The sequence below is a fragment of the Microcaecilia unicolor genome, chromosome 12, assembly GCF_901765095.1.
Source record: "Microcaecilia unicolor chromosome 12, aMicUni1.1, whole genome shotgun sequence".
Taxonomy (NCBI): Eukaryota; Metazoa; Chordata; class Amphibia; order Gymnophiona; family Siphonopidae; genus Microcaecilia; species Microcaecilia unicolor.
Genome location: NC_044042.1, coordinates 10520976 through 10547837, shown reverse-complemented (window position 1 = coordinate 10547837; position 26862 = coordinate 10520976). Strand labels below are relative to the sequence as shown.

Here is a 26862-nt window from a genome sequence, read left to right as displayed (position 1 = left end):
CCCCCACCAGCGGAAGCACTGTCCAGCGCCGGTCTCTAGCGCCGCACCTCCACATTGCCTGCCCTTTGTCTTCCCCTCACATCCTGCACACTAGGAGCATGCAGAACGTGAGGGGAAGACACAGCAGGGCAGGCAATGTGGCAGCGCAGCGCCAGAGACTGGCGCTAGACAACGCTTCAGCTGGCAGGGGTTGGGGACCCTCACCAGCCAAGGTATTTGCTGCGGCGGTGGGTGGGAAACGGCGGGGCAGCAGACCAAAATGTACCCCCCACTTCGGGCTCTGGCCCTCTCCCACCACGAGGTCTGGCTACGCCCCTGGGCTTGCCACACACCAATCCGGAACTACTGCTGGAGCCCGGCGGTATTTCCCAGCGCATGCCATTTCCGGTGCTACAAAAATATTTTCTATTTTTATAGTGCTGGTGCTCAGTGGCGTACTAAGGGGGTGGGGGCGGTCCGCCCCGGGTGCACGCCGCTGGGGGGGGGGGGGGGGGGGTGCCGCGCGAGTGTTGGCAACTCTCGTTCTCTGCTCCCTCTGGCCCCGGAACGGTTTATTTCCTGTAACGAGGCAGAGGGAGCAAGAAACGAGCGTTGCTGACAGGCACGCGCCGCCACCCCCCCCCCCCCCAGCAGGTAAAGATGCACCGGGGGGAGCTGCCCCTTTCTCGTCCCCTGTCCCGCCCCTTCCATGCCCTCACCTCCCCCCTGTCATCTCTCCTCCCCCTCCCCTCCCTTTACTCTGCTATCCCAATCCCTGGTGGTCTAGAGGTACCTCTTCGGGGCAGGAAAGAGCCCCCTCTTTCCTGCCCAGAGCTGCTAGCTGCCCTGCATCCTCCTGTCCTGTGGTGAGTCCGGCTCTCGGCGTTTCAAAATGGCCGCCGAGAGTTGAAGTCTTGCGAGGCTGCTTCAACTCTCGGCGGCCATTTTGAAATGCCGAGAGCCGGACTCACCACAGGACAGGAGGATGCAGGGCAGCTAGCAGCTCTGGGCAGAAAAGAGGGGGCTCTTTCCTGCCCCGAAGAGGTACCTCTAGACCACCAGGGATTGGGATAGCAGAGTAAGGGGAGGGGGGATAGTCGCGTTTTGCTGGGGGGGGGTCGCGTTGCACCTGGGGGCGCTGCATCTGGGGGGGGCGCATCGGCGATCCGCCCCGAGTGTCAGCCCCCCTAGGAACACCACTGCTGGTGCTTACCCAGCGGTAATCGGGCAGTGCTGTGCACTGCCAGGTTAATGCAGGAGCCCCCAAAATGGCCGAGCGCTAAGTGGTTCACTTACTGCATGAAAAGTCACCAAGGTGGAGAAATAAGATCTGCTACGAACAGGACAAAGTCAAAAAAGGGGGAGGAGTAGTGTGATCAACAAGACTCTTCCAAGAAACCCAGGAGACGTAATGATGCCCTGTTGGCGCTTCCTCAGCGTCTAGTTGGCATAGTGTTACTCAAGAGTTCCACTAGCTCCCACTATGATTTTCAATGGTGTAGCAGTATCACCAGTCTTTCTAAAGACTCGATCCTCTGTTATCCTCGTTTAGCATATTTCCATTGCACTTCACCACGTTACAGACTCCTGATGCAGGCACTTTGCCGAAACATGGTGCCGTGTCGAGTCCTTTTTTAATATGAATTAAAGACCTTTACTCCATCATTACGTCTCCTGGGTTTCTTGGAAGAGTCTTGTTGATCACGCTACTCCCCCCCCCTTTTTTTTCATTTACCACATGGCCATTTCTTTATGGGAATAAAAGACTGCCTTTTACCTGCTGAGGTAAAAGGGGGCCTCAGCACGCATCAAAAACACGCGCTGATGCTAGCGCAGGCCCCCATTTATAGGGTTACCAAATTTTGTCCCCCCAAAAGGAGGACACATGTCCCGCCCCCTTTCACATCCCACCCCCTTTCATGCCCACCCTGCCCCTTCCACGGCCTCGCTCCGCCCCCTGTCACATTTTCCCCTCCCCCTTGTCACACACCCCATCACTCGCCCTCCCCGTCACCCCCCTCCTCTTACCTTACTACTGCCCTGGTGGTCCTAGTGACCTCTTCGGGCAGGAAAGAGCCCCCTCTTTCCTGCCCGGAGCGCTGCCCTGCATGCATCCTTCCTGTTCGTGATCTCAACGCCGATTCAAAATGGCCGCCGAGAGTTGAAGCCTTGCAAGATCACTTCGGTGGCCATTTTGAATCGGCGCTGAGATCAGGAACAGGAAGGATGCATGCAGGGTAGCGCTCCCGGCAGGAAAGAGGGGGCTCTTTCCTGCCCCGAAGGTGGAAGAGGTCACTAGACCACCAGGGCAGTAGCAGGGGAGGGGAAGCTAGCAATCTGCCCGTTTGTCCGGATTTCTGAAATCCGGACAAATGGGCAGATTGGCAAAACCCGCCCGGTTGCCCGGACATGTCCTCAAAAAGAGGACATGTCCAGGTAAATCCGGACATATGGTAACCCTAGCCCAGAGTCACAAGGAGCTGAAGTGGGAATCGTTCCCCAGGATCAAAGTCCACTGCACTAACCAGTAGGCTACTCCTCCACATGCATGCTAATTCAAACAGTCTCAGTGTGTGGTAGTAATAACTGCTGGACACAACAATTACTTCACAGCTTTTGCACTTACCACGCGTTAAGTTTTGAAAAAAATTTACTGCACTTTAGTAAAAGGGTCCAAATCTGCCTCCTCTCCCCTGCTGCACAGGGGACAAAACTCTGGCCATCGACGGCTGACCCCCGATTGTCCCCTTCCTCTCAGTTAAGGTAACTGCAGTTGCAGAGAGGAAATTTCAAGTAAACAAAGACAGAACTTCAGAGGGTCCCCTTCTTTATTGGCTCACCAAGATAATCAGTGGAGCATCCTAGTCCTAAGAAAGGCCATTTCTAAAGGACTCAAAAGCATATGTATAGCATATAATGTATGCAACACATATGTAGAAAGATTGCCCACCTGTAAAGATCAGAATTATTTCTTTGGGGCGAGGCAGGTTCTTCCTGGTCCCATTTGGGATTCCAGTTCAATTAGACCTGCCTTCTAGTGGACCTATGGCTGCATAAACCAGTGTTGCCAGGGCTGCGGGTTTCCCGCCCAATTGGGCTCCTTTCCGCGACCTGCTGCAGCTTTTTCGGGTTGCGGGATTTTGGGTGGCTTTTTCTTGCCCTGTCGGCGGTTTTATCGCCCGCCGCGTTTTTCCCACGGCCATCGGCCGCGGGCTGGCTCAGTTTTCCCGCGGCCAGTGGAGGCGGGCTCAATGATGGCATTTGTATGCAAATAACCTCATTAATATTTATTAATGATGTCATTCATATGCAAATTGACTCATTAATATTTGTTAATGATGTCATTCATATGCAAATTGACTTTGTGCAGTTTGGGGCTGGTTTTGGGCATGAACAATTTTTTCCATCTGGCAACACTGCTGGAGAGGAAGCTAGGGTTCTCTTTTTATACAAGAGGGCATAGGATGAAAAGGGAACAGACTCAGAAGTAATCTAAGGAAATACTTCTTTACAGAAAGGGTGGTGGAATGTGGAACGACCTCCAGGAGGAGGTGGTGAAGAAGAGGGACTATCTGAATTCAGGAAAGTGTGGGACAGGCACTTGGAATCTCTTAGGTGGAGGAAAAGATCGTGGATGATGTGAAGGGGCAGACTAAATGGGCCATATGGTCTTTATCGGCCGTTATTTTCTATTTTTCTATAACATCAATCCTACCAGTGACGAGTCTTGGCTAGGTGCTACAGCAGAGGCTCCTTCTGGAATTTAGTATTCACCTCCAATTTGGCCACACTAGGTTCTATCCATTGTGCAAGGTCTGGTTCACTGTCCCCTTCAAGGGCTGTGAAGAGATCAGTATATTGTGGTCATAATTAACAGGTTTTGCATTCCTGTTATATTGCTTCTAAAATTTTAGGATGCCTAATCAATCTTGCTTGGGCAGCCTATCGGAGGAGCTTTTTTTTTTAAAGAAACAGATGCTGCAATGTAACCAGTGTAAAAGACATATTCACCCAATAGAAAGACAGTAAGATGCCATTTTGATTGATTCTCTACTTTGCCTTAAATTAAACCTAATTTTCTAAATTTTCATGGTCATGGAGTTTGCAGTTTTCTGAGGACACTGCAGTTTAGTTGAGGCATAAGTGAAGGTTGCATTGCCCTTAAAACTTGCATGTTCAAAGTGGAATGCTGGGACTGAGATATGGAATGCTGGAATGTACAATGAATTGTGTTTTTATCTTTTGTTGGCATGTTGTCCTGTAGGGATTGTCCTATCTTGTGGATGATCCTCTGTTATCTGTGCGATCCTCTACCAATAAGGTATTCTGTTTTATTCAATACATTTTATCTATTCTGTATGACCCGTCTGGGCTGTCATGATGCAGGATGCTGTCTCTGGCTGCTGCATCTGCCGCTCACGGGGATTTGTGCATGCCATTCCTTCTCTTCATCAGTGTATTTTCTTGGGTGATGACTTGGTCTGATGCCTTGATGCCCTACCTACAGAAAAGCTCTTTGCTTGCTTTGCTTTGCCTTTTTGTGAATCTTTTGCTTATCATGCCAAGAAGGATGAAGTGCTTTTACGTATTCTGCAGTTCTGGGTTACCTTATTCACAACTGTTCTTATGTCTCGTGGTGCTTGTTATACTAATGCAAGTTCCCTATCATGGAATTTTATCATTAGTAACATAGTAGATGAGGGCAGAAAAAGACCTGCACGGTCCATCCAGTCTGCCCAACAAGATAACTCATATGTGCTACTTTTTGTGTATACCCTACTTTGATTTGTACCTGTGCTCTTCAAAGCACAGACCCTATAAGTCTGCCCAGCACTATCCCCGCCTCCCAACCACCTGCCCCGCCTCCCACCACCGGCTCTGGCACAGACCGTATAAGTCTGCCCAGCACTATCCCCGCTTCCCAACCACCTGCCCCACCTCCCACCACCGGCTCTGGCACAGACCGTGTAAGTCTGCCCAGCACTATCCCCGCCTCCCAACCACCAGCCCCGCCTCCCGCCACCAGCTCTGGCACAGACCGTATAAGTCTGCCCAGCACTATCCCTGCCTCCCAACCACCAGCCCCACCTCCCACCACCGGCTGTGGCACAGACCATATAAGTCTGCCCAGCACTATCCCTGCCTCCCAACCACCAGCCCCACCTCCCACCACCGGCTGTGGCACAGACCATATAAGTCTGCCCAGCACTATCCCTGCCTCCCAACCACCAGCCCCACCTCCCACCACCGGCTCTGGCACAGACCGTATAAGTCTGCCCAGCACTATCCCCGCCTCCCAACCACCAGCCCCGCCTCCCACCACCAGCTCTGGCACAGACCGTATAAGTCTGCCCAGCACTATCCCTGCCTCCCAACCACCAGCCCCGCCTCCCACCACCAGCTCTGGCACAGACCGTATAAGTCTGCCCAGCACTATCCCCGCCTCCCAACCACCAGTCCCGCCTCTCACCACCGGCTCTGGCAATGTTAAGCAGACTTCCATGCACTTAGCAGCAAAGCTGCTCTGTAACTCAACGGTCCGGGGGAAAGTTCCCTATCACCCCCTACCTAGGCAATTCTCTTGTTCTGCCTCCATGTGGTTAACCAAATAGCTCCACGATATGTCATCGGGGAAGAATCCAGGTTTGTCCAGCTATGCACAGAAACTGGTAATTCTGTTTTTCAGAATGTCAAGACTCAACCTGTAGCGGGGATAAAACCAGGACTTGGCTTAGTCTATTCCCAATGACTTGGAGTCCTTGGATAGTCCTGTTGGTCTTTGCCTTCATCAATGAGCCCTCAAAGTGCAAAGTAACGTGGTGTTATACAGATGTACTACACAGACATCTTTTGGGAGTGGAGTTGAGATTGTGCAGCTGTGGCAACACACATTAGAAACATTGTTCAGAGAAATTTGTGGCAAATTATTAATGGATCAGATTTTCTAAGGTTTGCAACCCCTCCTTTGTGCAATAAAACATTCTTTTTTAACATAGCTAACCACATAAATTGGTAATGAAATAGTTTATAATAGACCATTGAGCCTCAGATCTATATTTCTATTATAGAATGCATTATAATCTCTGTTTAAAAAATTGCATTAAAATTTTTTCTTAGTGGGCCACTGACCCTAACAGGGTCCTGTCTGAAAATTTGACCAGCCACAGACACCCTGAGAGGTTTCAGGGGATGGGAGAGTGAAAAAAAAATGAAATAGAGAACAGAGTGAGAACCTCAGCAAAGTGCAAAGCAGGGGTGTCCAAAAACCCTGCAATGTTTTCTAAATAGAGCAAGCAGGGGGTCCGTTATATTGGGAATCCCATCAAGATGTAGAGTTGCAGCCATTGAAAATTCCTGAGACTTAATCTAAAGCTGAAATGCGAAGGCAGAAAGTGCCAGAGACGCCAGCAGAGTGCAGGCTGCAGTAGCAACGTTTAATAACACATCCACCGTGTGTTGTTTGAGGTGGAGAACTTTGAAAGTAATGACAGGCTGCCAGGCCTTGGCTACTGACGCACTTTCTCTTTAGATGCGTTATTTTGGGCGAGTAGTATTTAAACACTGACAAACGTAGGTGATAAATTACAGTAGTTTATTTGAAGGAGGAACAAGCTCTTTAAATCATCCACTTCATACAGGCACTGATTTTGTGGACAGTTTTGGTCACCTGACTAAGGCAGTCTGATTCTTGGTAAAGAAAAATGAAAGGACATTTGAAAGAGAGGGTAACCCACTTCTGTGCTCTTGACAGAACCATGAGTTTATTGACGAGCAGCTGTATGAACAGAACTGTATGGAGAGCTCAATGCAGAACTATCCCTGCTCGCGAAGCCCATCTCTGTCGAGCCACGCCGGGCTGACCACGTCATGCTGTGCACGCCGTAACAAGAAAACCACCCACCTCCCCAACTCCAATGTACCAGCCACCCGCCTGAGAAGTATGCAAGAATTAAGCACTCTTCATATCCAATGCAGTGAGCAGCCTTCTCTCACCACCAGGTAAACCTGGGTCATATCTTCTCTTGACGATCATGGGCTTGGGATTCAACTATACTACATTGCAAATTTGTTCACACCTGATGGTAAATTAAGACTATATTAGGGCAGAAGTAGGCAACAATCAGCCGTTAGATCTAGTTTTCTGGTCACCAAGATGTGCAGATTAACCATGTGTCAGGCCAAATGTATACAAATAAGCATGAATGAATGAATGTTCATTCAGGACAGCCTGAAAACTAGACACTTCCATGAGAGAAGTTTGCTCAGGTTCTTGCAGTGATCTTATCCAGTCTGGGGTCATGATATTATCCAGTGCAGTGTCTTCTGCTTCACTCCGCTAGAGACAGAAGGAACCTTGAGAAAGCCTACTTTCCCTCCAGGCATAATCCACAGCTCCTCAACCGGCCCAGAAAGATGGAGTTTTCACCTGTTTGTGTAAATCACTCCAATGATGCAGGAGGCACATGATCATCTTATCAATTTATTTAAAAATATTAAAAAATCCATTTCACCTGTTACCTTCCCATATGAAGCCACCAGAGGTGTGGTTTGGGGTGGGCGGGGGTTGGGGGCAGTGTCTTACCCCTAAATGTTGCAGGTTCTAAAGCTGAATTGATTTCTCTTGCCCCACTGCTTTATCCTTTGCCCTCCCCCCCCCCCCCCCCCAATGTAAGCAGGCAAAGTACACTTTACTTATGGAAACCATGTTGACTTAAAGCCAGAATTGTTCCCTTTGAATTAGAAATATGTTGAAAAAAGGAGCAATTGGACTAGAAAAAAAACTTTAAAGAAAAAAAAAATTCATGGGATCCAATAGCTTGCAGATGCCTAGAAGAGAAAACCTATCATTTTCTGTGGGTAATTAATTATAGGATGCAGATCTAATAGAGATGTTCACAGCTGCCAAGTCCTTAGGATTTCTGCGAAAAAAAGATAAAGGGGCATGAGAATGGAGGCCTTGAAAAAGAGATAAAATTCTAATGAAGTGGGCTTAACCTTATCTATGGAAAACATTGTGTGAATACAGAGTAAAGGAACGAGAGTCTTCTATCTATAGAATGGGGAAGGGATGAGCATGGATCGGATCCATAGTGGGAGAGAGAAGAAATATTGTTCCAGCCGGTCTAGTAAATATAATACAAGGCAATTTTGGTCTGGCTTTGTCATTGTTTCTCAACCCTGAGCTAGTTATTTTATCGTTATTGTTTGACTAAGATAATAATATTTGCAATAATGTCGTCCCTTTTGCCTAGTCCCTTCAGAAGATGCACGAGGCAACTGTGTGTTTTTCAAATACTGGGATTGGGATTATATAAGGGATGTTGTTTGAGTTAAATATGCATATATAAGTGAAAACGTCACAGAGTGGCAAAACTCTGCCAGACCCTCGGAAGCAAGATCCTATGGCAGAATACGGGGGGGGGGGGGGGGTCCTGCTTTGGCATCAAGGGGATGCCAGTAGATGGAAGGAGAGAAGGAAATATAAAAACGGGTATCTAGGAAGGATGGTGTCTTTTATTTATTTATTTTAATTTGATGTTAAGCACCATCAGTTACATTCAGAGCAGTGGCGTAGCCACAGGTGGGCCTGGGTGGGCCGGGGCCCACCCACTTTGTACTCAGGCCCACCCAAAATTGTGACACTCTTGCTGTGGTTGGTGGGGATCCCCAAACCTTGCCAGCTGAAGATTTTCTCTCCTTGGGCAGCCAGCGCTCTTCCAAATGTCAGCCAGCAGCACTTGCCTTGAGCTGACGCTGAGATTGGCCCTTCTGCACATGCTCAGTTTTTGCATATTCAAAAGCACTGAGCATGCATGGCCTGCCAGCAACAGCATCAGTTTGAGGCAAGTGCTGCCGGGTTTGATGATCCCCGCCAGCTCAAGTATTTAATATTTGGGGTTTGTGGGCAGGAAGGAGTGGAGAGAGGAGCAAACAGGAGGGTGGCCGGGGGGGGGGGGGGCAATTCCATGCCCACCCACCTTGGGTTCAGGCCCACTCGAAATTAGCCATCTGGCTACGCCCCTGATTCAGAGAGAATTATAATTCTAAGTTTGCTCTAGGCTTAACCAATGCTTGACATCAAATTGAAATAAATTTAGACAGAAGGGGGTTCATCATCACGATAGGTCTTGCCATGAGTGATCACAAATGGTTTCAAGAGGCTATTCCTGGTTTCTGGAGGTTTTTCCTTCTCACATTATCTGGCCTGTAATATCAAACTCATTAACAATAATTACCATGTTTAACAAACATATTAGCTCTATTCATTCATTTTCAATAGCACTGATGGTATATGTATTGGTGTACAAACATGGATATATTTGACCCTACTAAAAATGAACTCAGTCCTACTGGATCAATGTTATTTTCAATAAGGTAAGTGGAAGGCAGGGCTGGTCCTGTACTAAGCAGACCAAATGTTTACCTAGGGTGGCACAAAGGTATAGCTCTGGTGAATTCCCCTGCTGGTCCTGCTGCTGCTGCCCCCTACCTTCTCCCACCTTAATCCAGCCTGAAGCTTAAACAAGACTAAGAGGTGTATTTTCAAAGCACTTAGACTTACAAAGTCATGTATAACCTATGGCACGTTGTAAGTCTAAGTGTTTTGAAAATGAGCCCGAAAGTGAGCCTGTAAGCTCAAGTACTCATGCAGACTTCTTATCAGAGGGGGGAGGGACATGGTGGTGCTCAACTGTGGGCCAGTGCTTACAAGTCTGTACAGTGCTTGTTATCTTTAAGCTTGAGTCCAGACTAGGTGGAAATAGGTCAGGCTCAACAGTAGTCCAGAAGCAAGAGAGAAGGGGAAAATATGTTGCACATGGGATAGGGATAAGGAAAGAGAAATGAGATGCTAGCCATTTGGAGGGGGATTTAGGGGAAGGAAAGATGCTGGTCACTGGGGAGTTACAGAAGGGAAGGGGTGATGCTGGATTCCTGGAGGAGATGCTGGCCATAGGAGAAGTAGGGAGAGGAAGGGAGATGCTGTACTCCAGGGGGGATGGAATGGAAGGAGAGATGCTTGACTACAGGGTGGGAGGTAAGGCCTTGAGACATCCCGGGTTTGGCTAGGGTATCAGCTGCCCTTGAGCCAGCCATGGTGCTAGGACAATGTTTTCCCACCCTCCCCAAGTCTAGATCCAACTGCAAAAGTTATCATGCAAGTGCAAGACAGTGCATAAAGAATTCACCTACTGCAAACAGTCAACAGTGAGAAGGAAGGGAAGTGGACAAATGAGATGATGATGAGAGAGCACATGTAGCACAGGTGAAGCACAACAAGATAACAAGAGAGATGAGTGTTTCTGTTTCTAAAGTGTTGATTTACTTTGTACAAGGGATGTTCAGTCTATCTGTCAAGAGGTGTCCTATTGCGCAATAAAGTGACCATTGTTGACATTTGTCCTTGAAACAAACAAAAAAATGTAACTGACACAGAAATCTAAACAAAATGAACATTTTTGTCTGCACATTCCTACTTTTTATCGTAATGCTCTACTCATTGTATCAGAGATGAAGAAAACCAAGAATCTAAACCAAGAAGAAAAGTATTGTAGTTCATTGGCTTTTGAGAATACTCAGGTCCCTTTTCTGTTTAATTTCTTTTATTGCTTTTCAATAGAACATTAAAATAAGAGCTCATGGCTTGACAACAAGTAACAAAGTACAGTACAAGGCGAACTAGGAGCTCACAATCGTGAAAGAGAACACCATCATAGTTAAAATTAAGAAGGAGGAAGAGGAGAGTGGGGAGAGAAAAAAAAATAATAATAATTTTACACCAGAACATGAAGCATGCACATACCACAAGATACACCAAGTTTGATAATCATCACTTTACATCATTAAAGTAAGATACAAGAGGAAGCCATTTTTCCCTATACAGAGTAAAACGAAAAGATTTCTTTGCAAGGTATGTTTCATATTTATAAGTTTGAAACAAGAAGTTCCACCATTCTTGATAAGTGACTTGGTGTAGGGACTTCCAGTGCGTAAAGAGCTAAAGATACGATGGTGTTAACAAGCATGCGTTCATTGGGGATCAACAAGCTTTTAAGGTATTGATCTTTAAGTATTACAAACTGAAAAGTCAGGTCCCTTTTCAAAAGCTCACACCTTTAGCTCTTGGTCCAAATGCAAATAAAAGGCATAATGAGCTATCAAGACTTGATGTTCAATTGTAAAGCGCTGCGTACGACTGGTAGCGCTATAAAAGTGATTTATAGTAGTAGTAGAAAGTATTGTCAAACAAGTATCCTTCAATAACTGTTTTCATGTACAAGCAGCCTTAACATGAAATATGAACAGACAAGAGAATGTGCCGCATGTCGGGGTGGGCAAAATCATCAGGACTAGATCTGAACTCTGTAGGGTCCGGGGAGACAGATTTGCAAGCACTATAGTTCCGGTAAAAGCAAATCAAGTAGGTTCTGCCTCTAGGACAGGCTGGGAAACCCATGCTCTATAACCTTCTCTATAACACAATCCTCCTCTGTCTTCCAGTCGTTCCAGTCTAAACCTGAAGTCGGACGATGGGCTGAGACCAAATTGCAAAGCTTCTCAGATAACAACGGCAATAATCAGTATCCCTACGTCGCCAGCACCCACACCAGAGGAGGACAGTAACAGGCCTGTAGAGTCGCTAGGCCAGGCAACAAACATTAACACCACCAGCAGCAACGTGGTTAAAGTTTCCGCATTATAAAGACCCCGTCGCTTGTGAGCCGCCGAACCGACAGTTGCTCGGGAGCCTCCTGAATCCTCGTCACTGTTTCTTTTTTTGGTCACTGAGAAAACAGTTGTGGCCTGAAAGGACAAGAGAGAGTGGCACACCGTGATGGGAACAGGCGAAAGAGGGAGAAAATAGCATCGTCTTCCTGGATCTTACTCAACACTTCAGCGGTTTGGAACAAAAGGAAAAAGACAAGATAGAGATTTTTTTTGCCAAGGGAACATGTGAAAAATAAAACAAATTCTTGAAATAAAAAGAAAGTCATATATTTCTGGAATGCCAGAAAGAAGAGGCTTGGTGACGACAAGGATATCAGATGAAGCGATTTGATAACACTGTGTCTAAAGCACCTTTTTAAAAGGATTTTAATGGATAATATTTATTCATGAAGAAATGACAAAAAATATATATATAATAAAAATAAAATAGGTGACAAGCAATGGCTTTTGTGAAAAATTTCTCCATGGAAGAGAATCTTTAAGCAACCAAAATCCACCATTACTATATTTTTTGCTTTTTGGGGTTTTTGTTTTTTTAGTTTTCTTTTATTATTATTATTTTTTGTAGTGAGAAAAGGTTAGAAAAAAAAAAACAATTAAGAAGTCATTGTCACAGAATTCTATTTTTTTTGTGTGTGTGATAGTACTGAAAAGACGATAACTGAGATAATGACTTTCATAATATGTTCCTAGCAGTTTACTGATCTGGCACACAATAGCAACTGGCCACATAAATAAACAGGAAACAAAGAAGTTCCTTTCATTGATGGTATTATTTTTGTTTAGAAAATTTTTTACATCAAAAACAGTGCATATGGTGTATTCTTTTTTTTTGTCTTCTGATTATTGTCTCTGTGAAAACATAATTGTGTAAAAAAAATTATGATCTGGCTTTTTGGTAGTTATAGTCCCCACACTGATTTCTGCTTTCTGTTTTTACAGTTATTTGTAAGCAACATTTGTGGACTTATCAGTTCTGTATTTGAAAAAAAAAAAAAACAATGTATATGTAGGAAAGGGAAAACAGTGTTTTTATCTTGTAAAGCATTCAATGGTAAAAGCAAACTACCATGAAAAGAAAAAAAAATCCGTTTCACCAGGCATTCATAAATGCATTTGAATGTAGTTTATCATCTTGTACCCCATGCTTTTTTGCTGTTTAGGGGATGTGCCTGAGGCTCAGCCCATTGTAAATATTGCAATAGCCAGGTTAATGTTTGGATTTGTGTTTGACACCAGGCTTTGCTAAAGCTAATCATCTCGGAAGACGCTAGAGAGGAGGTCTGGTTAAAAGGCCGACCTTGGATTGACTGTCTTTTCTGCTCACTGCTTTGGAAATGAATGACTTGACGGTGCTGAGCAATGCTTAGCTCGTCCCTTTAGCTGAGAAGCTGCACTATAGGCCCACTTGTACAAATGAGTTTTCCCCCTTTTTAATATCTATTGGGATGAAAACGTAAGTATGTAGGTCTTCAAATCAAAATGGGGTGAGGATTAGGGAAGAAGCCCTTTAGATTGAGGTCAAGTCTAACATGCTCTAGTTGGGTTAAAAATTCAACATCTTGATTTTTTCCATCAAGCGAGAAAAATTTTAGTAGGGTGATGCATTTCAAAGGGGGTGTTCATCGTTTGACTTAATTTGATGCTCTTGAAATTCTGTAAGGAACTACTTTGCAATTCAGTCTCGAATCACTATAGGGAAGATGTGTAGAAAAGAGCTGGCAGCGACATCACATGCAATGGGATCTGAGTAAGTATCATGTACATGCTGCCAATCCGTTCAGTGGCTGTTGCTTTTACAAAGGGCAGCAGGCATGCGCTCGAGTCCCAGCAAAAGAGACACCATATAGACAGCAGGACTTGAATATATTGCATTTCATGCAGCTTGTTTGTTGTGAGTTTTGTTTTTCATATTTTGGTCACTTGACACCAACATTCTTCTCGGAGAATGTACTGGATGGTTCCATGGCATGTTACTGGGACATTTCCCTTTCTTGTTCTAAAGTATAATATGGGGTTTGTTGTGTTTAAAGTTTCAAGTGGTGCCAACAATAGGGACGTGCATTCATTTGAAATGACATTCCCCTTGACATTTCATGTTGTTGTCAAACAAAAATGATAGGAAAAAAATACATATACTTTTTTTTGGGGGGGGGGGGGGGTTGTGTATGTCATTAATAATGAGCACTCTTCCAAAAGAGTGTGCACTTTTCGCAATGTGCACTATTCACACCATTTCTGAAACAGTATACACTTTTTCTTCAATAGTGTGCACATGTCCAAACCATCCTGCATGTGCAAAAAATGCATGCATGTGCTATCAGGAAAAAGTGTGCACGCTTTCTCAATAGTGTGCACTCTTTGCAAAAAGTACGCATTTTTTGGCAGACTGTGTGCACTTTTTACAGTGTGTAGTATTCACACCATTTCTGAAAGAGTATGCACTCTTTCTTACTAATATGCACTCTGTGAAAATTATGCACTTTTTTGGACGAGTGTGCACTTTTATGGTGTATTGTATTCACACCATTTCTGAAAGAGTATGCACTCTTTCTTAAAAATGTGCACTTTATGAAAACTTTGCACTTTTTTGGAAGAGTGTGTACTTTTTACGGTGTGCAGTATTCACACCATTTCTGAAAGAGTATGCACTCTTAATAGTGTGCACTCTGTGAAAATTATGCACTTTTTTGGAAGGGTGTGCACCTTTAAAAAAAAAGAGAGAGAACATGCTCTTAACGACTTTGATCCTGTAATGAAAAAATTCCAAAACTTAATCCCCCCCCCCCAACAAACTTCCCATAAACAACACGGAAAATCATATGACACAACATTTTTGAGTCGCACACCCCTAGTCAACAGTCCCTCCTATTCTAAAGATCAGTGGTAGGCATTCTGCCTCTGCCAGAGTGCCTTAACATACCAGTAACACAATAACACAGTAAATGACGGCAGATAAAGACCCGCATCGTCCATTCAATCTGCCCAACAAGGTGGCCAGAGCCACGCCCGCCTCTATGTGCGGGCCCCAGCCACCCATGCTTAAACACTGGTTGTCAAGTCTCCATCATGCCAACCATATAGGCAGCCAAACACTTTATTTATTTGAAAATTTTTATTCCGCACTATTACAAATGTTCTAGGTGGATTACATTTCTTCACAAACATACTATGATAAAAAAAAATTCAAAACAAATAATGCATACAATATAACAATATCACTCACACACAATAATCAAACCTAGTTGACACCTTGACTTCTTCTGTCTAATCTTCTTCCAAACGTAACAGTCTCTGCATTGTTCTAACAGAAAGATTCCATCAAAGTCCTTCATATGCCTGTAAAAAAATATAAATGTTTTAAGCTCTCCTTGAACTCATCCAAGCTTTGGATCCCTGTCAATCTTATGGGCAGTAAATTCCAGTCCAGAAATATAAAATATCAATATTCTTCCAATTTAATGACATGGTGCATCAGAACTTCCAGCAAAAATGTATTAGCTGATCTCAATGTCCATGCTGGCTAATACATAGGAAGCTTGTTGTGGATACTTGACCAGCCAATGCTTTGAAAATTATACAATGAATTTTGAATCTTATTCTAAATTGATGGGAAGCCAGTGGAGCTTTTTCAAATTAGGAGAGATATGTTTATAACTATGGAGTCTTGGTGATAACCATATATCATCCCCAAGTGTTGCTATATTATGCTGTATGATTACATCACATATTTGCTCATATGCTTTAAAAAAAAGTTAAAATGCTTTTAAGTGTATTGCAAATGAAACAAATATGGTCCTATTTTGTTTCTTTTTCATTAACAAGATTGGGCAACAGTTTATTGATGGGCTGTTATTGTCTCAGTGGGTCATCAACAATATAACATATAGGGATGTGCATTTGTTTTAAAACTAATGGTTAAATGTGATGAATGAGGCCTTTTTTTGTTTGTTTGTTTGATTCCTTCAAATGAACTGAATGGCCACATGCTCCAAAAATAATTAATTTTTGGATCTGTGATAATATGTGAAGCCAGGAAAACAGCCTATCTCTGTGCTTGGCAGGGCATTGTGGGGCCACCTTGAGAAGGGGAGAGAAAGGACAAGAAGCCACTTCACCAATCGTGTTGAAACTTTCTGACAAGCAGCTAAGCCCGTCCCAGCCTCTCTTTTTCCAAATTCCATGGCTGATGATGTCAGCTGGAAACTGAAAACAAAGTAACACAATTCATTTCTTTTCTGGGTTTCAGAAGAGTAGGGTCACCTGTCAGTAGCAGTTAGCTGAGCTAAAAAGAGGTAAAAATTGAAAATAAGCATTAGACATAATTAAAGCACATAAGAGCACACTCAGGGCTCAGGCACAGGTTGAATTTTATGATTCAATCTCTGTGTAAAATAATAATGATGGCTGTGTGTGCTGCAACTGCAGACTAGACAGCAGAACATGGGTTCCGTAGGGAGTGGTTTGACTGTGAAAGAGCAGAAGACGACAAGACAATGGGAACGGCCACACGCAGTCTTTGTGGGTGTGAGAGTCGGTCTGCTACTGACGTCTGGTACACTCTTTGGGTGCACAGAAGTGAATAGCTGTTCTGCAGCATCACAGTTAGAGCACCCTTACCAGGCAAAGCAGAGGAGACACAAATAACTCTGGGGGGGGGGGGCCTTTTACAGAGCGGCGGTAAGCCCAATGCGGGCTTACCACTCGCTCTTTCGGGACTGCCGTTGGCCCAACAGGGCCGCAAGCGGTAGTCCTGCCCCAAACGTGCCCCATTTCCAGGGGAAAAAGAAAACCCCTGGAAATGGCTTGCGTGGCACTAACCCAGCGGTAATCGGGCATCGCCACGCATTGGTTAGCGCAGGATCCCTTATCGCCACCTCAGTGGGTGGCAAGAAGAGCTCACCGTCACATGGCCATGCGGTAAGAGTTCTGTTACTGTACGGCCATGTGTGCTGAGGGCTTTTTTTACCTGCTGCGGTAAAAAGGGCCCTGGCACGTGGGAGAAACGGCCCCTGTCGCCGGCGCATGGCCCTTTTTTCTGCAGCTTGGTAAAAGGGCCCCTGGATTGGCTAGTTTTAGTGACGTATTCTCAGGATGGGCAATGGTGCATGGCTTTAGACGACCTGCTTCCAATACCCAAAACATGCAGATATTCTTCTACCCATCTTCTGATGTCGTAGCAGCTTCATGCTTATTTCATATGTTACGATCCTATTGCCCCAGAAGATGTATGTAAGACTGGTCAATAGTAGCTCCTTTGTGACATGGGAATAGTACAGATGAATGTTTAGGCTACCTTCCAATCTTCCTTTCAAAGTACAGACCCTAAATATTTTCACGTCATCTTTCTGGCAGTGCAACCGAAAGCAGGCTCTTACCGTTAAATTCTCCTGGGCAAACCTTTGGAGACACTTGGATAATCCTTCATGTACCCCTATTTTGAGATCAAGCCCCAACCAATTTCCTACATTGCCTAACCCTGTGGGAGCTTCTTTGGCCAACACTCAAAAGAGTTGAGGTCTTCATACAAGATCTGCTGTCCTCCTGTCAATATTGGTGCTCTTTACGGCACTGTTGGTGCCCTTTCCCCCTCTTTTGGTGTTGTGGGGGAGGGGGGGGGGTCATCATGCCATTCCTAATGCCTCTGTGGCAGATCCCTGCTTACAAGTTGAAGCAAGTTTCATTAAAAATGTGTAGAGCCCCCAGCATTAGAATCTACAACTTGCTTGTTCTATTGATTTGACTGGAAACCATTAAAATGAACCATAACCCAATAAAAGTGATTAATCCGAAAACATAATGAAAAATTGTATCCACGCATGCCCCAAATAACACATGATAACATAATGTAACGGTCCAATGAAAACAATTGTTTTCTGTTTTCCACTTTCTTACATCAGATAATTCTGAATTATTGAAGGAGATTGTCATAGAGAAAGCTGCTTTGTCTGTCTGTTATTGAGATCCACAGAGACATCCATTAGGTCTAAGTAATCTCTTCCATTGTACACTTGACCACAAATTGCACATCCTCTGTATAATTATTGGTTGGATGAATCACTAAGATTGAGGACCAAAAAGCAGAGCATTGTATTTTTACTGGGCTTGCATGAAAATCAGACACAGTTTTTGCTGATACATCCTTTGTCCACAGAATGGTTCTCTTTTTTTATTACTGGATTATGAAGCACAAAGGTAACACACTGAGACATAGAAATAAATGGAGATTAATCTAGTAGGCTGGTTGTAAGTATTGTGCACGAACATAAGAACAGCCAAACTGGGTCAGACCAATGGTCCATCTAGCCCAGTATCATGCTTCCAGCAGTGGCCAATCCAGGTCACAAGTACATGGCAGAAATCCAGTTAGCAGCACCATTCCATGCACTGCCAGGAATAGAACCTAGGTTCAGTTCTGGCTAAGTTCTTGGCTCCTCAGGGCTGGAGGACACTTCAGAGACAGCATTCAGAAGTTTTGGAGAGAATGCATCTCTGCCATTATTTAACAGTGACACCTAGTGGTCAGAGTCCACACTGCCAGACGTCTGGAGCGGGCTCCAGTTTGTGAGCTGGCTGGGATGATGAAAAGGGATATTTTTTAAAAGAGGGAAAGTCCCTGGATAGTTGCAAACTAAAGCTCAAGACATAACTGAATAGATTGCAACTCCAAATGAGATGAAAACTCAGGAGCAGAAAGAAATTGCCATTCCTGGTTCTTTGATGTTACCTTGCACTCTGAGGAAATGGCAAAATCTTTCAGAGATGCATTCTCAGGACAGCCTGGTAACAGCTGGAATTGTTTCTGTACTTGGTGAGTTGACCCCTAGATGTCATTGTTAGCATAACTCATTTGACTGTCATTGTATGAACATGATTCCTAATGAATGACTTTAGTTCATATTAACAGCAATGTCATGAGTATAATATCCCTGGAATTACACTATCAAAAGCATAATTGCACCATTACAATTACAACCCAGTGGCCAATCAGACAGCTGACACCAAGAGTTTGGCTGAAGAACTCATAAAGCATTACTCAACCTTGTTTTGTCCTACACAAACTTTTTTTTTCCTCTTTGTTCTCCTTGGAGAAAGAAATCTTTACTTCGCTGGTGAAAGGTGCAAAATGCGCTTGGAGGAACAGAACCAAGCTGATGCTCTGTTACTACTGTATGAGAACTTAATGAGCACTGGCAGAGGCGTCCAATTCCGGTCTTGGAGGACAGAAAATAAGGTCTGTCTTGGATGGCCATAGTTACTAGGGATGTGCATTTGTTGAAATGACATGGGAAATTTCAAAATGAACCGTCGTGCATGTGCAAATAGTGCATTTGTGCAGACACTATTGGAAAAGAGTACACACTTTTAATGACATTTCTTCCCGTAAGGAAAAAATGCAAACACAAAACAAAACAACAACAAAAAAAGAACAAAACAAACATTCCCATAAATGACATAGGAAATGACCAACACCAACATTTTCAAGCTTCACTCCCCTAATAGTTACCAAATAAATTTGTGTTCAATAATTCTAACCTCCATGGCATTTAATTTATGCCCATCCTCACCCTATGTCAAGCAGTACTACAAATGGAGTTAATTTGGCAGGAATGCTCCTAAAATGTTTTTCATCAAAACAGCAAACAGCAAAATAGTCAAAAAGAATGGTTCTGAAAAGATTGTGGACAAACAGTACTTAGTTACATGGGAGGAAAAAGCCTCAAGAAGTCAACAGGCTTAGAACAGCTCACGGCATACAAGCCAACAGAGCTTTCTTGCTTCATCATAGGCAAAACAAAAAACTCACACATATTCTTTATACTTTTATAAACAAAGAGTTGTGCCATTATGAAACATTACTTATCTTCTGGCTTGTGTGTCATTCTCCCAAGATCAGACCAGGACCGACAGTGGCCAGCGTTTCGATTGCTGGATCAGGGTCACCAGGTCTTTATTGCGCTCCATCTGAGCGGAACTGAAAAGAAAGGCAGACATGTTATGGTTTTTTTTTTTTGCCATAAAATTCATTGAAAATGTATCACCCTTCATACAAATGTGCTGAAATTCATTGAGATCCCAGAGACGCAATGTGGGGAAATGTATCTACATGTGTATAACTGATGACAAAGCTGAATGTCAGTTAAGAGTCCTTTCATTTAAGTGAGGTAAAGCTTTGCACTTACTGCTTATTCGATGCAAAAATTAATGCACAGTTAGTTCAAAGCCCATGCACAACCTGTTGGGGGTGATCCCAGTATGTTCCCACATGGTAAGTGCAGGTATTTAGAGGTAGAAAATGCATTCGCACTAACTACTCAAATGACAGTGCACGGTAAGTAACTAATGTTAACTGCAATGGCCAATCCGCATCCATTTCCTGCCCATAACCCACCCATTCCTCTTCCCATAATAGACTTTCACGCTTATTTTCGAAAGAGAAGGGCACCCATCTTTCGACACAAATCGGGAGATGGGCGCTCTTCTTTCAGGTGCAGCCAAATCGGCATAATCAAAAGTCGATTTTGGCTGCCCTCAACTGCACTCCGTTGCAGGAGTGGCAAAGGTTTAAGGGGGCGTGTCAGAGGCATAGCAAAGGCGTGACTGGGGCGTGGTTAACACATGGGCGCCCTCGGCAGATAATGGAAAAAAGAAGGGTGGCCCTGATGAGCATTTGCTGACTTTACTTGGTCCATTTATTTTCAGGACCAAACCTCAAAAAGGTGTCCAAACTTACCAGATGACCACCGGAGGGAATCAGGGATGACCTCCCTGTACTCCCCCAGTGGTCACCAACCCCCTACCACCCTAAAAAATAAAAAACATTTTTTTGCCAGCCTCAAATGTCATACCCAGCTCCATGACAGCAGTATGCAGGTCCCTGGAGCAGTTTTAGTGGGTGCAGTGCACTTCAGGTAGGCAGACCCAGGCCCATCCCCCCCCCCCCCCCGTTACACTTGTGGTGGTAAATGTGAGCCCTCCAAAACCCACTGTACCCACATGTAGGTGCCCCCTTCACCCATAAGGGCTATGGTTGTGGGGAGTGGGTTTTGGGTTTTTTTGGGGGGGGGCTCAGCACCCAAGGGAAGGGAGCTATGTACCTGGGAGCAATTCATGAAGTCCACTGCAGTGCCCCCTAGGGTGCCCAGTTGGTGTCCTGGCATGTGAGGGGGACCAGTGCACTACAAATGCTGGCTCCTCCCATGACCAAATGGCTTGGATTTGGCCGGTTTTGAGATGGCCACCCTTAGTTTCCATTATTGGCGAAAACCAAACCCAGCCATCTGTAAGGGCAGCCATCTCTAAGGTTGACCCAAATGTTGAGATTTGGGCGTCCCCGACCGTATTATCAAAACGAAAGATGGGTGCCCATCTTGTTCGATAATACAGTTGGCTCCGCCCCTTCCCGGGGCCATCCTTGGAGATGGGTGCCCCTGTTCGATTATGCCCCTCTTTGCTAGCAGTGGAACAGCAGCCTAATAGTGCAGTGGGCTGAGAGTCCAGGGAACTGGGTTTGATTCCCACTGCCGCTCCTTGTGACCCTAGGTAAGTCACCAAACCTTCCATTGCCTCAGGTACAAAACTTAGGGGGCCTTTTCCTAAGCCGTGTAGGTGCCTACACGCGCCCAACACATGCCAGTTGGGAACTACCATCTGGCTACCGCATGACCTGGGCGGTAATTTCATTTTTTACACACGTCCAGTACGCACGCTGGAAAATATATTTTAATTTTCCGGCGCGTGGCGCTAACCAGGCGGTAATTGGCATTGTACGCTTGCTAATGATTACCGCCCGGTTAACGTGTGAGACCTTACCGCTAAGTGAATGGGTAGTGGTAAGGTCTCAGGCCCAAAACGGATGCCCGTTCCAGTTTTCATTTTGCCACACATCCATTTTCGGCCAAAAAGGAAAGGCCTTTTTTGCAGGCGCGCTGAAAAATGGACCTGCACGCGTCAAATACACACGTCTACAACACTACAGGCCATTTTTCGATGCACCTTAGTAAAAAGATCCCTTAGAATGTGAACCCACTAGGGACAGAGAAGGTACCCTAATGCAATAGGTAAAACCACTTTGGTTGTACCACAGAAAGGCAATATATAAATACATCTCATAATAATAGTGTGTGAATTAGCATGTGTTGTTGTGTAAACCCAGTAACCGTTGCCTGCAGGCAAAGAGACCCATTGATTGGCAACATGGAAGCTTGCTACTCTTTGAGATTCTGCCAGGTGCTTGTGACCTGGACTGGAAGCAGCGTACTGGGCTAGATGGACCATCGGTCTGCCCCAGTATGGCTATTCTTATGTTCTCATAATTCCCGACAAACGCCCAACTCAAATTTTGTTTCTTTCCCATTTGAAACTTGGGTTAAAAATCTGCTGCCCAGAGATTTTGTGTCAACCAGAACAGAAGAACCATAGGCCTCTCCTCAGCCAAATGTCCTATCATAATCGACATTTAATTTTCAGCTGGTACATACCACAGCTGACTGCTATGCACAGCTGTATTGTAATGTCTAATATTACTTTTTCATCCTGTCTTAGAGCCAGTGAATTTCAGTCGTCTTGTTGGGCAGCTGTTTTACAAACCATATTCCGCAGCGTCGAAGGCATTCCAGTACTCTTGTTATTTCTAGGTGGGCAATCAGGAACACCTCCGGGCGTCTTAACCTCTCTTCTTTTTTTAGAACTAGGGTTGGGATTGTTCTTTAAAAGCATTGCAGTGACAAGACCGAAACCTGCAGGTAGATCATTTTACTGGAGAAACAATAACAAACTTTCTGAACAGTACCGGGTTCTTGTTGTCTTCTTTTTGAACTGTAGTGCATATGTTGAAACTCGTATATCATTTACAGTGCTCTGTCTTGTGCCACTGCTGTACCTATTGTATCCAATTGGGATTAAACTGAGTTTGTGCCACAAATGCAAATCGGTGTTGTAGATTTTTTTGTCTTCAAAAGGGTTTTTCTCTGATATGCTCTGCTGTTGTGTTGTGGGTTTAAAAAACCAAAACAAGCAGTATCGTAGTGTCCACGAGGGGGAAAAGTCTCAACTGTTACGGCAACAATTCAATGCTATTAGTTGCACCTATAAAAAAGTCATCATCGACTTTTGAAAAGCCCCCGTGTAACTATTTTTTATATATGTTTTGTTTCTAATTATTAAATTTGTTTTTGCTTAATCTCAAATTATTGTCATAGTCTTTCAACTCAAAGTGTCAATACACGAATTGCACTTATCTTTCAACTTCATACTCCAGCTTGCTCGATGATTCCAACGGTCCCGTTTCGGTAATCTTCCTCAGGGAACCATACAGCAAGACATCTGTTATTAGCTAATGCTTCATTCTGGAGAATTCGTAAACGTACTTTTTTGTACGTGCAACAAATAGCATTGAATTGTTGCCGCAACAGTTGAGACTTTTCCCCTCGTAGACACTACGATACTGCTTGTTTTGGTTTTTTGAGAGTATCATCATCAGTAAGCAGCACCGATCTGTGTGTGGTATTTCGGTGTTGTGTGTTTAGCCATCAAAAATGAGTAATTCTATGACTGGGTGGTCCCTTTTATGCAGCCTGATGCCATACAGTGAAAGTCTGTTCTATAATGGCATCTGGACATCCGAATTTCATTCTAGAATACTAGTGTAACCCAGCCTTGACACACCTAAAATCATGGCACCTGCAGTTACCCTATCCATAGGCCTGCCACAACTGTGGGTGCCTAGATATAGTGAGGGTTCAGAACTCAACTGTACTCTGTAAGTTGTGCGACACCCATGTGAATGCCCTACTTGCAGCTACACACAAATTCTGTAACAGCAGTTCTGCGTGGATCTGCTTCTATAGAATACAAGCTTAAGTCTGCATTTTCATGCCACCATTGAAGCAGCTGTGTTTTAATTTGTTTTAATGGAACTGCAGTATTCTGTTTTTGAGTTCGTTGGGAGTTGGGGGGTTCCTGAGGAAGGAGTAATCCGAAACGGAGCTCTGTTGAGCCCTCGTTGCCAGATGAAATGCTGATGCAGAAATGTCCTTTGAGGAGAGGTTTTACGACATTGTGCAGATAAGTGACTCTTGTCCATTACTCTGGGGACGTATATCCATTGGAATTTGATTGGGACACTGTTGGTGTAATACAGTCAGAAGATGTATCCACAGATTTATTCACAGCTTTGGTTTGGTTTAATTTAGTGATAAGCTCAAAGATGTACTAAGGAGTTTAAATGAGAGCTGCATAAGCATGTATACTTAGTTACAATACTCCGTTGATTCAGGCTATGGTGCCTGCCACTTCTTACATTATTATTATTATTTTGTATATATATACCCTCGCTATTTAACCAGCCAGGAATGTCTCCTGGCCAGTTAGAGCTTAACGGACTATCAGCGAATATTCAACAGGAGATAGCCGGTTATCGCCTGCTGAATATTCCCAGTGGCAATTACTGGGTAACTGGTTATATCACATGATATAACCAACTATCTACGATCCTGGTCAGTGCTTAGTGACTAACATATCATGCGATAGAACTGGCTATCTGTGAATATTCAGCGCATCGCCAGCTAAGTTTGGTGGCCAAATCAGGCCACCAAAATAGCAGGTCTAGCTTTGGCCAGTTTAAACTTAATCGACCAGTGATGAATATTGGCTTGGTCGGTTAACTTTAAACCAGCTAAAAATAAACCAGATATTCAATGCCATTCACTGGAAATGGCCTGGCATTGAATATCTGGTCTCACCATAGGAGCCGGGTGCTCGAGCACCCTCAATAGTTCACCCACCGGAAGTTCATTCACCCACCAGAAGTTCATTCCCTCCCTCCTCCCTTCGAGTTCCAGGCCCCCTCCCTCCGAATTTTAAAAGTCATCTATTTTACCTCGTCGGGGTTAGGGCGGCAGCAGCGGTAAAAAGCATGCAGGCTTGGTTCGGTGCTTAGTTCAGTTTTCTCTTCTCTCTCTCAGCTCTGGTCCCGCCCTCATTTCCTGTTTCTGCAAGGGCGGGGCTAGAGCTGAGAGAGAGAAGGGAAAACTGAACTAAGCACCGAGCCGAGCCTGCATGCTTTTTACCACTGCTGCCACCTTAACCACAATGAGGTAAGATAGATGACTTTTAAAATTTGGAGGGAGGGGGCCTGGAACTCGAAGGGAGGAAGGGAGGGACGACAACCCTGGAACTGGGAGGGAGGGAGGGAGGGAGGCCCTAGAACTGGGAGGGAGGTGGAGGGATGAGGGAGAGGGGCCTGGGAGGGATGTGGGGGGGACAGGAGAGGGGGAGGGGAGAGGGAGGGGGTCAAGGGGGAGGGGGGACAGGGAGGAGAGGGAGGGGGAATGCACCACCTGTAAAAAAAAAAAAATTCACCACCCCCAATCATTTTGAAAAGTTGGCTCCTATATGGGTCTCACCACCGACTATAGGAGTTAGCCAGGCTGGCTCCTGCAGTCTGAATATTGGCCCTAGAGGCCTGAGTGGCTCTTATTTTTGTTTTTGCACCTCAATGAGTATTTTCCAGGAAATTGTTTTGGTGCACACCTACCTTTAGGCACGATCACTTACGCCAACCAAAGGCTGGTGTAGATACTCGCACCTAATTACTGCCAACTGGATCCAGATTCACAGGCTGGGATTGATCCAGTCCTAGGTTTACCCTGTTGCATGCAGAGCCTTGTAGTTCTGATTTCCCCATTGCATTCTGAAAGAAAAACAAGACTACAAGTCCCAGCATGCACTGGAGTAAACCCAGGAGTGGATCAACTCTGTCCTGCAGATCTTGATCCAGTTGGCAGCCTTGATTTAGGTGTGCAAATGCAAGTATTTATAAAACCACAACTAAAATGATGGGTATGTCCCTGATCCACCCATAGCCATGCCCCCTTAGGAGATGAACAGTATTGAAATTAGGCACGGACTTAATCAGTTACGCACATGACTCCTAATTAGCGCCAATTAGTGCTTGTTAAGGCCAATTACTGATAGTGGTGTTCCTCAGGGTTCAGGTCTCTCACCTTCTCTTTTCAATCTTTTTGTAAGTCTTCTTGCACTACTGATTCGGACCTATGGCATTAGTGCTTACTCGTATGTCAATGATTTTCTTCTGGCTGGCCTACTACACTATTCCGACATCCCCCAACTTAGGACCTCTTCAGGATTGTTTGCAAAAAGTCGCCAGCTGGCTTAAGGAACATCGCTTGATTCTCAATCCCGACAAGACGATGACCAGTTGGATCACGGGATCTTCCGCTTTCATTCCTTCCCTGATACTATTTGATAGACAAGTAACTCCTGTTCCTTCATTTAGATATTTAGGGATATTTCTGAACTCTACTTTGTCCTTCAGCCCTCAAATATCTCAAGTTGTGAAATCAGGCTTTTCCTTTCTTCATCGAAGAGCAGTCCGTAAAACATTTTGGATTTAATCATAACTATTATCATGCTATGTGGGCTTGTGCAGCGATATCCGCTAACTGGGAACAAATAGCGAAGTTCTTAGGCGAAATCCTGGGGCGGAGGGTGACATTGACACCGGAAACGGCCCTTTTGGGGGTCGACTTACTGAAGGGGAAAGGTACCGTTAGTCATAACCTGCTAATCTTTAAAGCATATCTCGTGGGAAAAAAATGCATTTTAGTTAACTGGATACATTTAGAGGCACCATCGTTTTGGCAATGGCGCAACAGGTGGCATGCGTTGCTACTAATGGAGCTGCGAGATTCATATTATAAACCCAAAACACAGCGTAAATTCTACTTAATATGGGAATCATATATTAATGCTTTAGCCCCTAGGGCCCGAAGTTCCATCCTTAATCGACTGAGCTTGGACCCAGCGAAGTTAGCTACAGGTTTTAGATAGTGAATAGGTCAATTTCCCTGGGCTATTGGAGATATGTAGCTGCCTGGAAGGGGGGTGGACAAAGGGGGGAGGGAGGTTACAGGGGGGAGGAATATTAGAGGGGTAAGGAAGGGCAGAAGGGGGGTTGCGGGGAGGGATATAGAGGTATGGATAAAAGAGAAATAGCTGGGAGTAGGGAGGGAGGAAGCTAAAGAGAAAAGTGATGGCTACCTCTATGTTATGATTACAAGTTGTTCATTTGTTTCCTGATGTGTCTTGAACATAGCGTATGAATATTGTATTGTGAGAGGTCATCAATAAAAT

The 26862-nt window shown here is 44.7% G+C and overlaps 1 protein-coding gene across 3 annotated transcripts in view; it reads left to right on the top strand.

The window, feature by feature from the left end:
• The window catches only part of KCND3 (potassium voltage-gated channel subfamily D member 3), a 328170-nt gene extending 316146 nt beyond the window's left edge, over positions 1–12024 (top strand). Inside the window, exons 6-8 of one of the 3 annotated variants that reach the window (XM_030221905.1) lie at positions 4244–4300; positions 6731–6978; positions 11479–12024. In XM_030221905.1, coding sequence (XP_030077765.1) covers positions 4244–4300; positions 6731–6978; positions 11479–11680 — 507 coding nt within the window. In that variant the 3' untranslated portion in view covers positions 11681–12024. The remainder of the gene's footprint in view (positions 1–4243; positions 4301–6730; positions 6979–11478) is intronic. The other 2 variants (XM_030221906.1, XM_030221907.1) reach the window with 2 other exon arrangements.
• The last annotated feature ends 14838 nt before the right edge of the window (positions 12025–26862 follow it).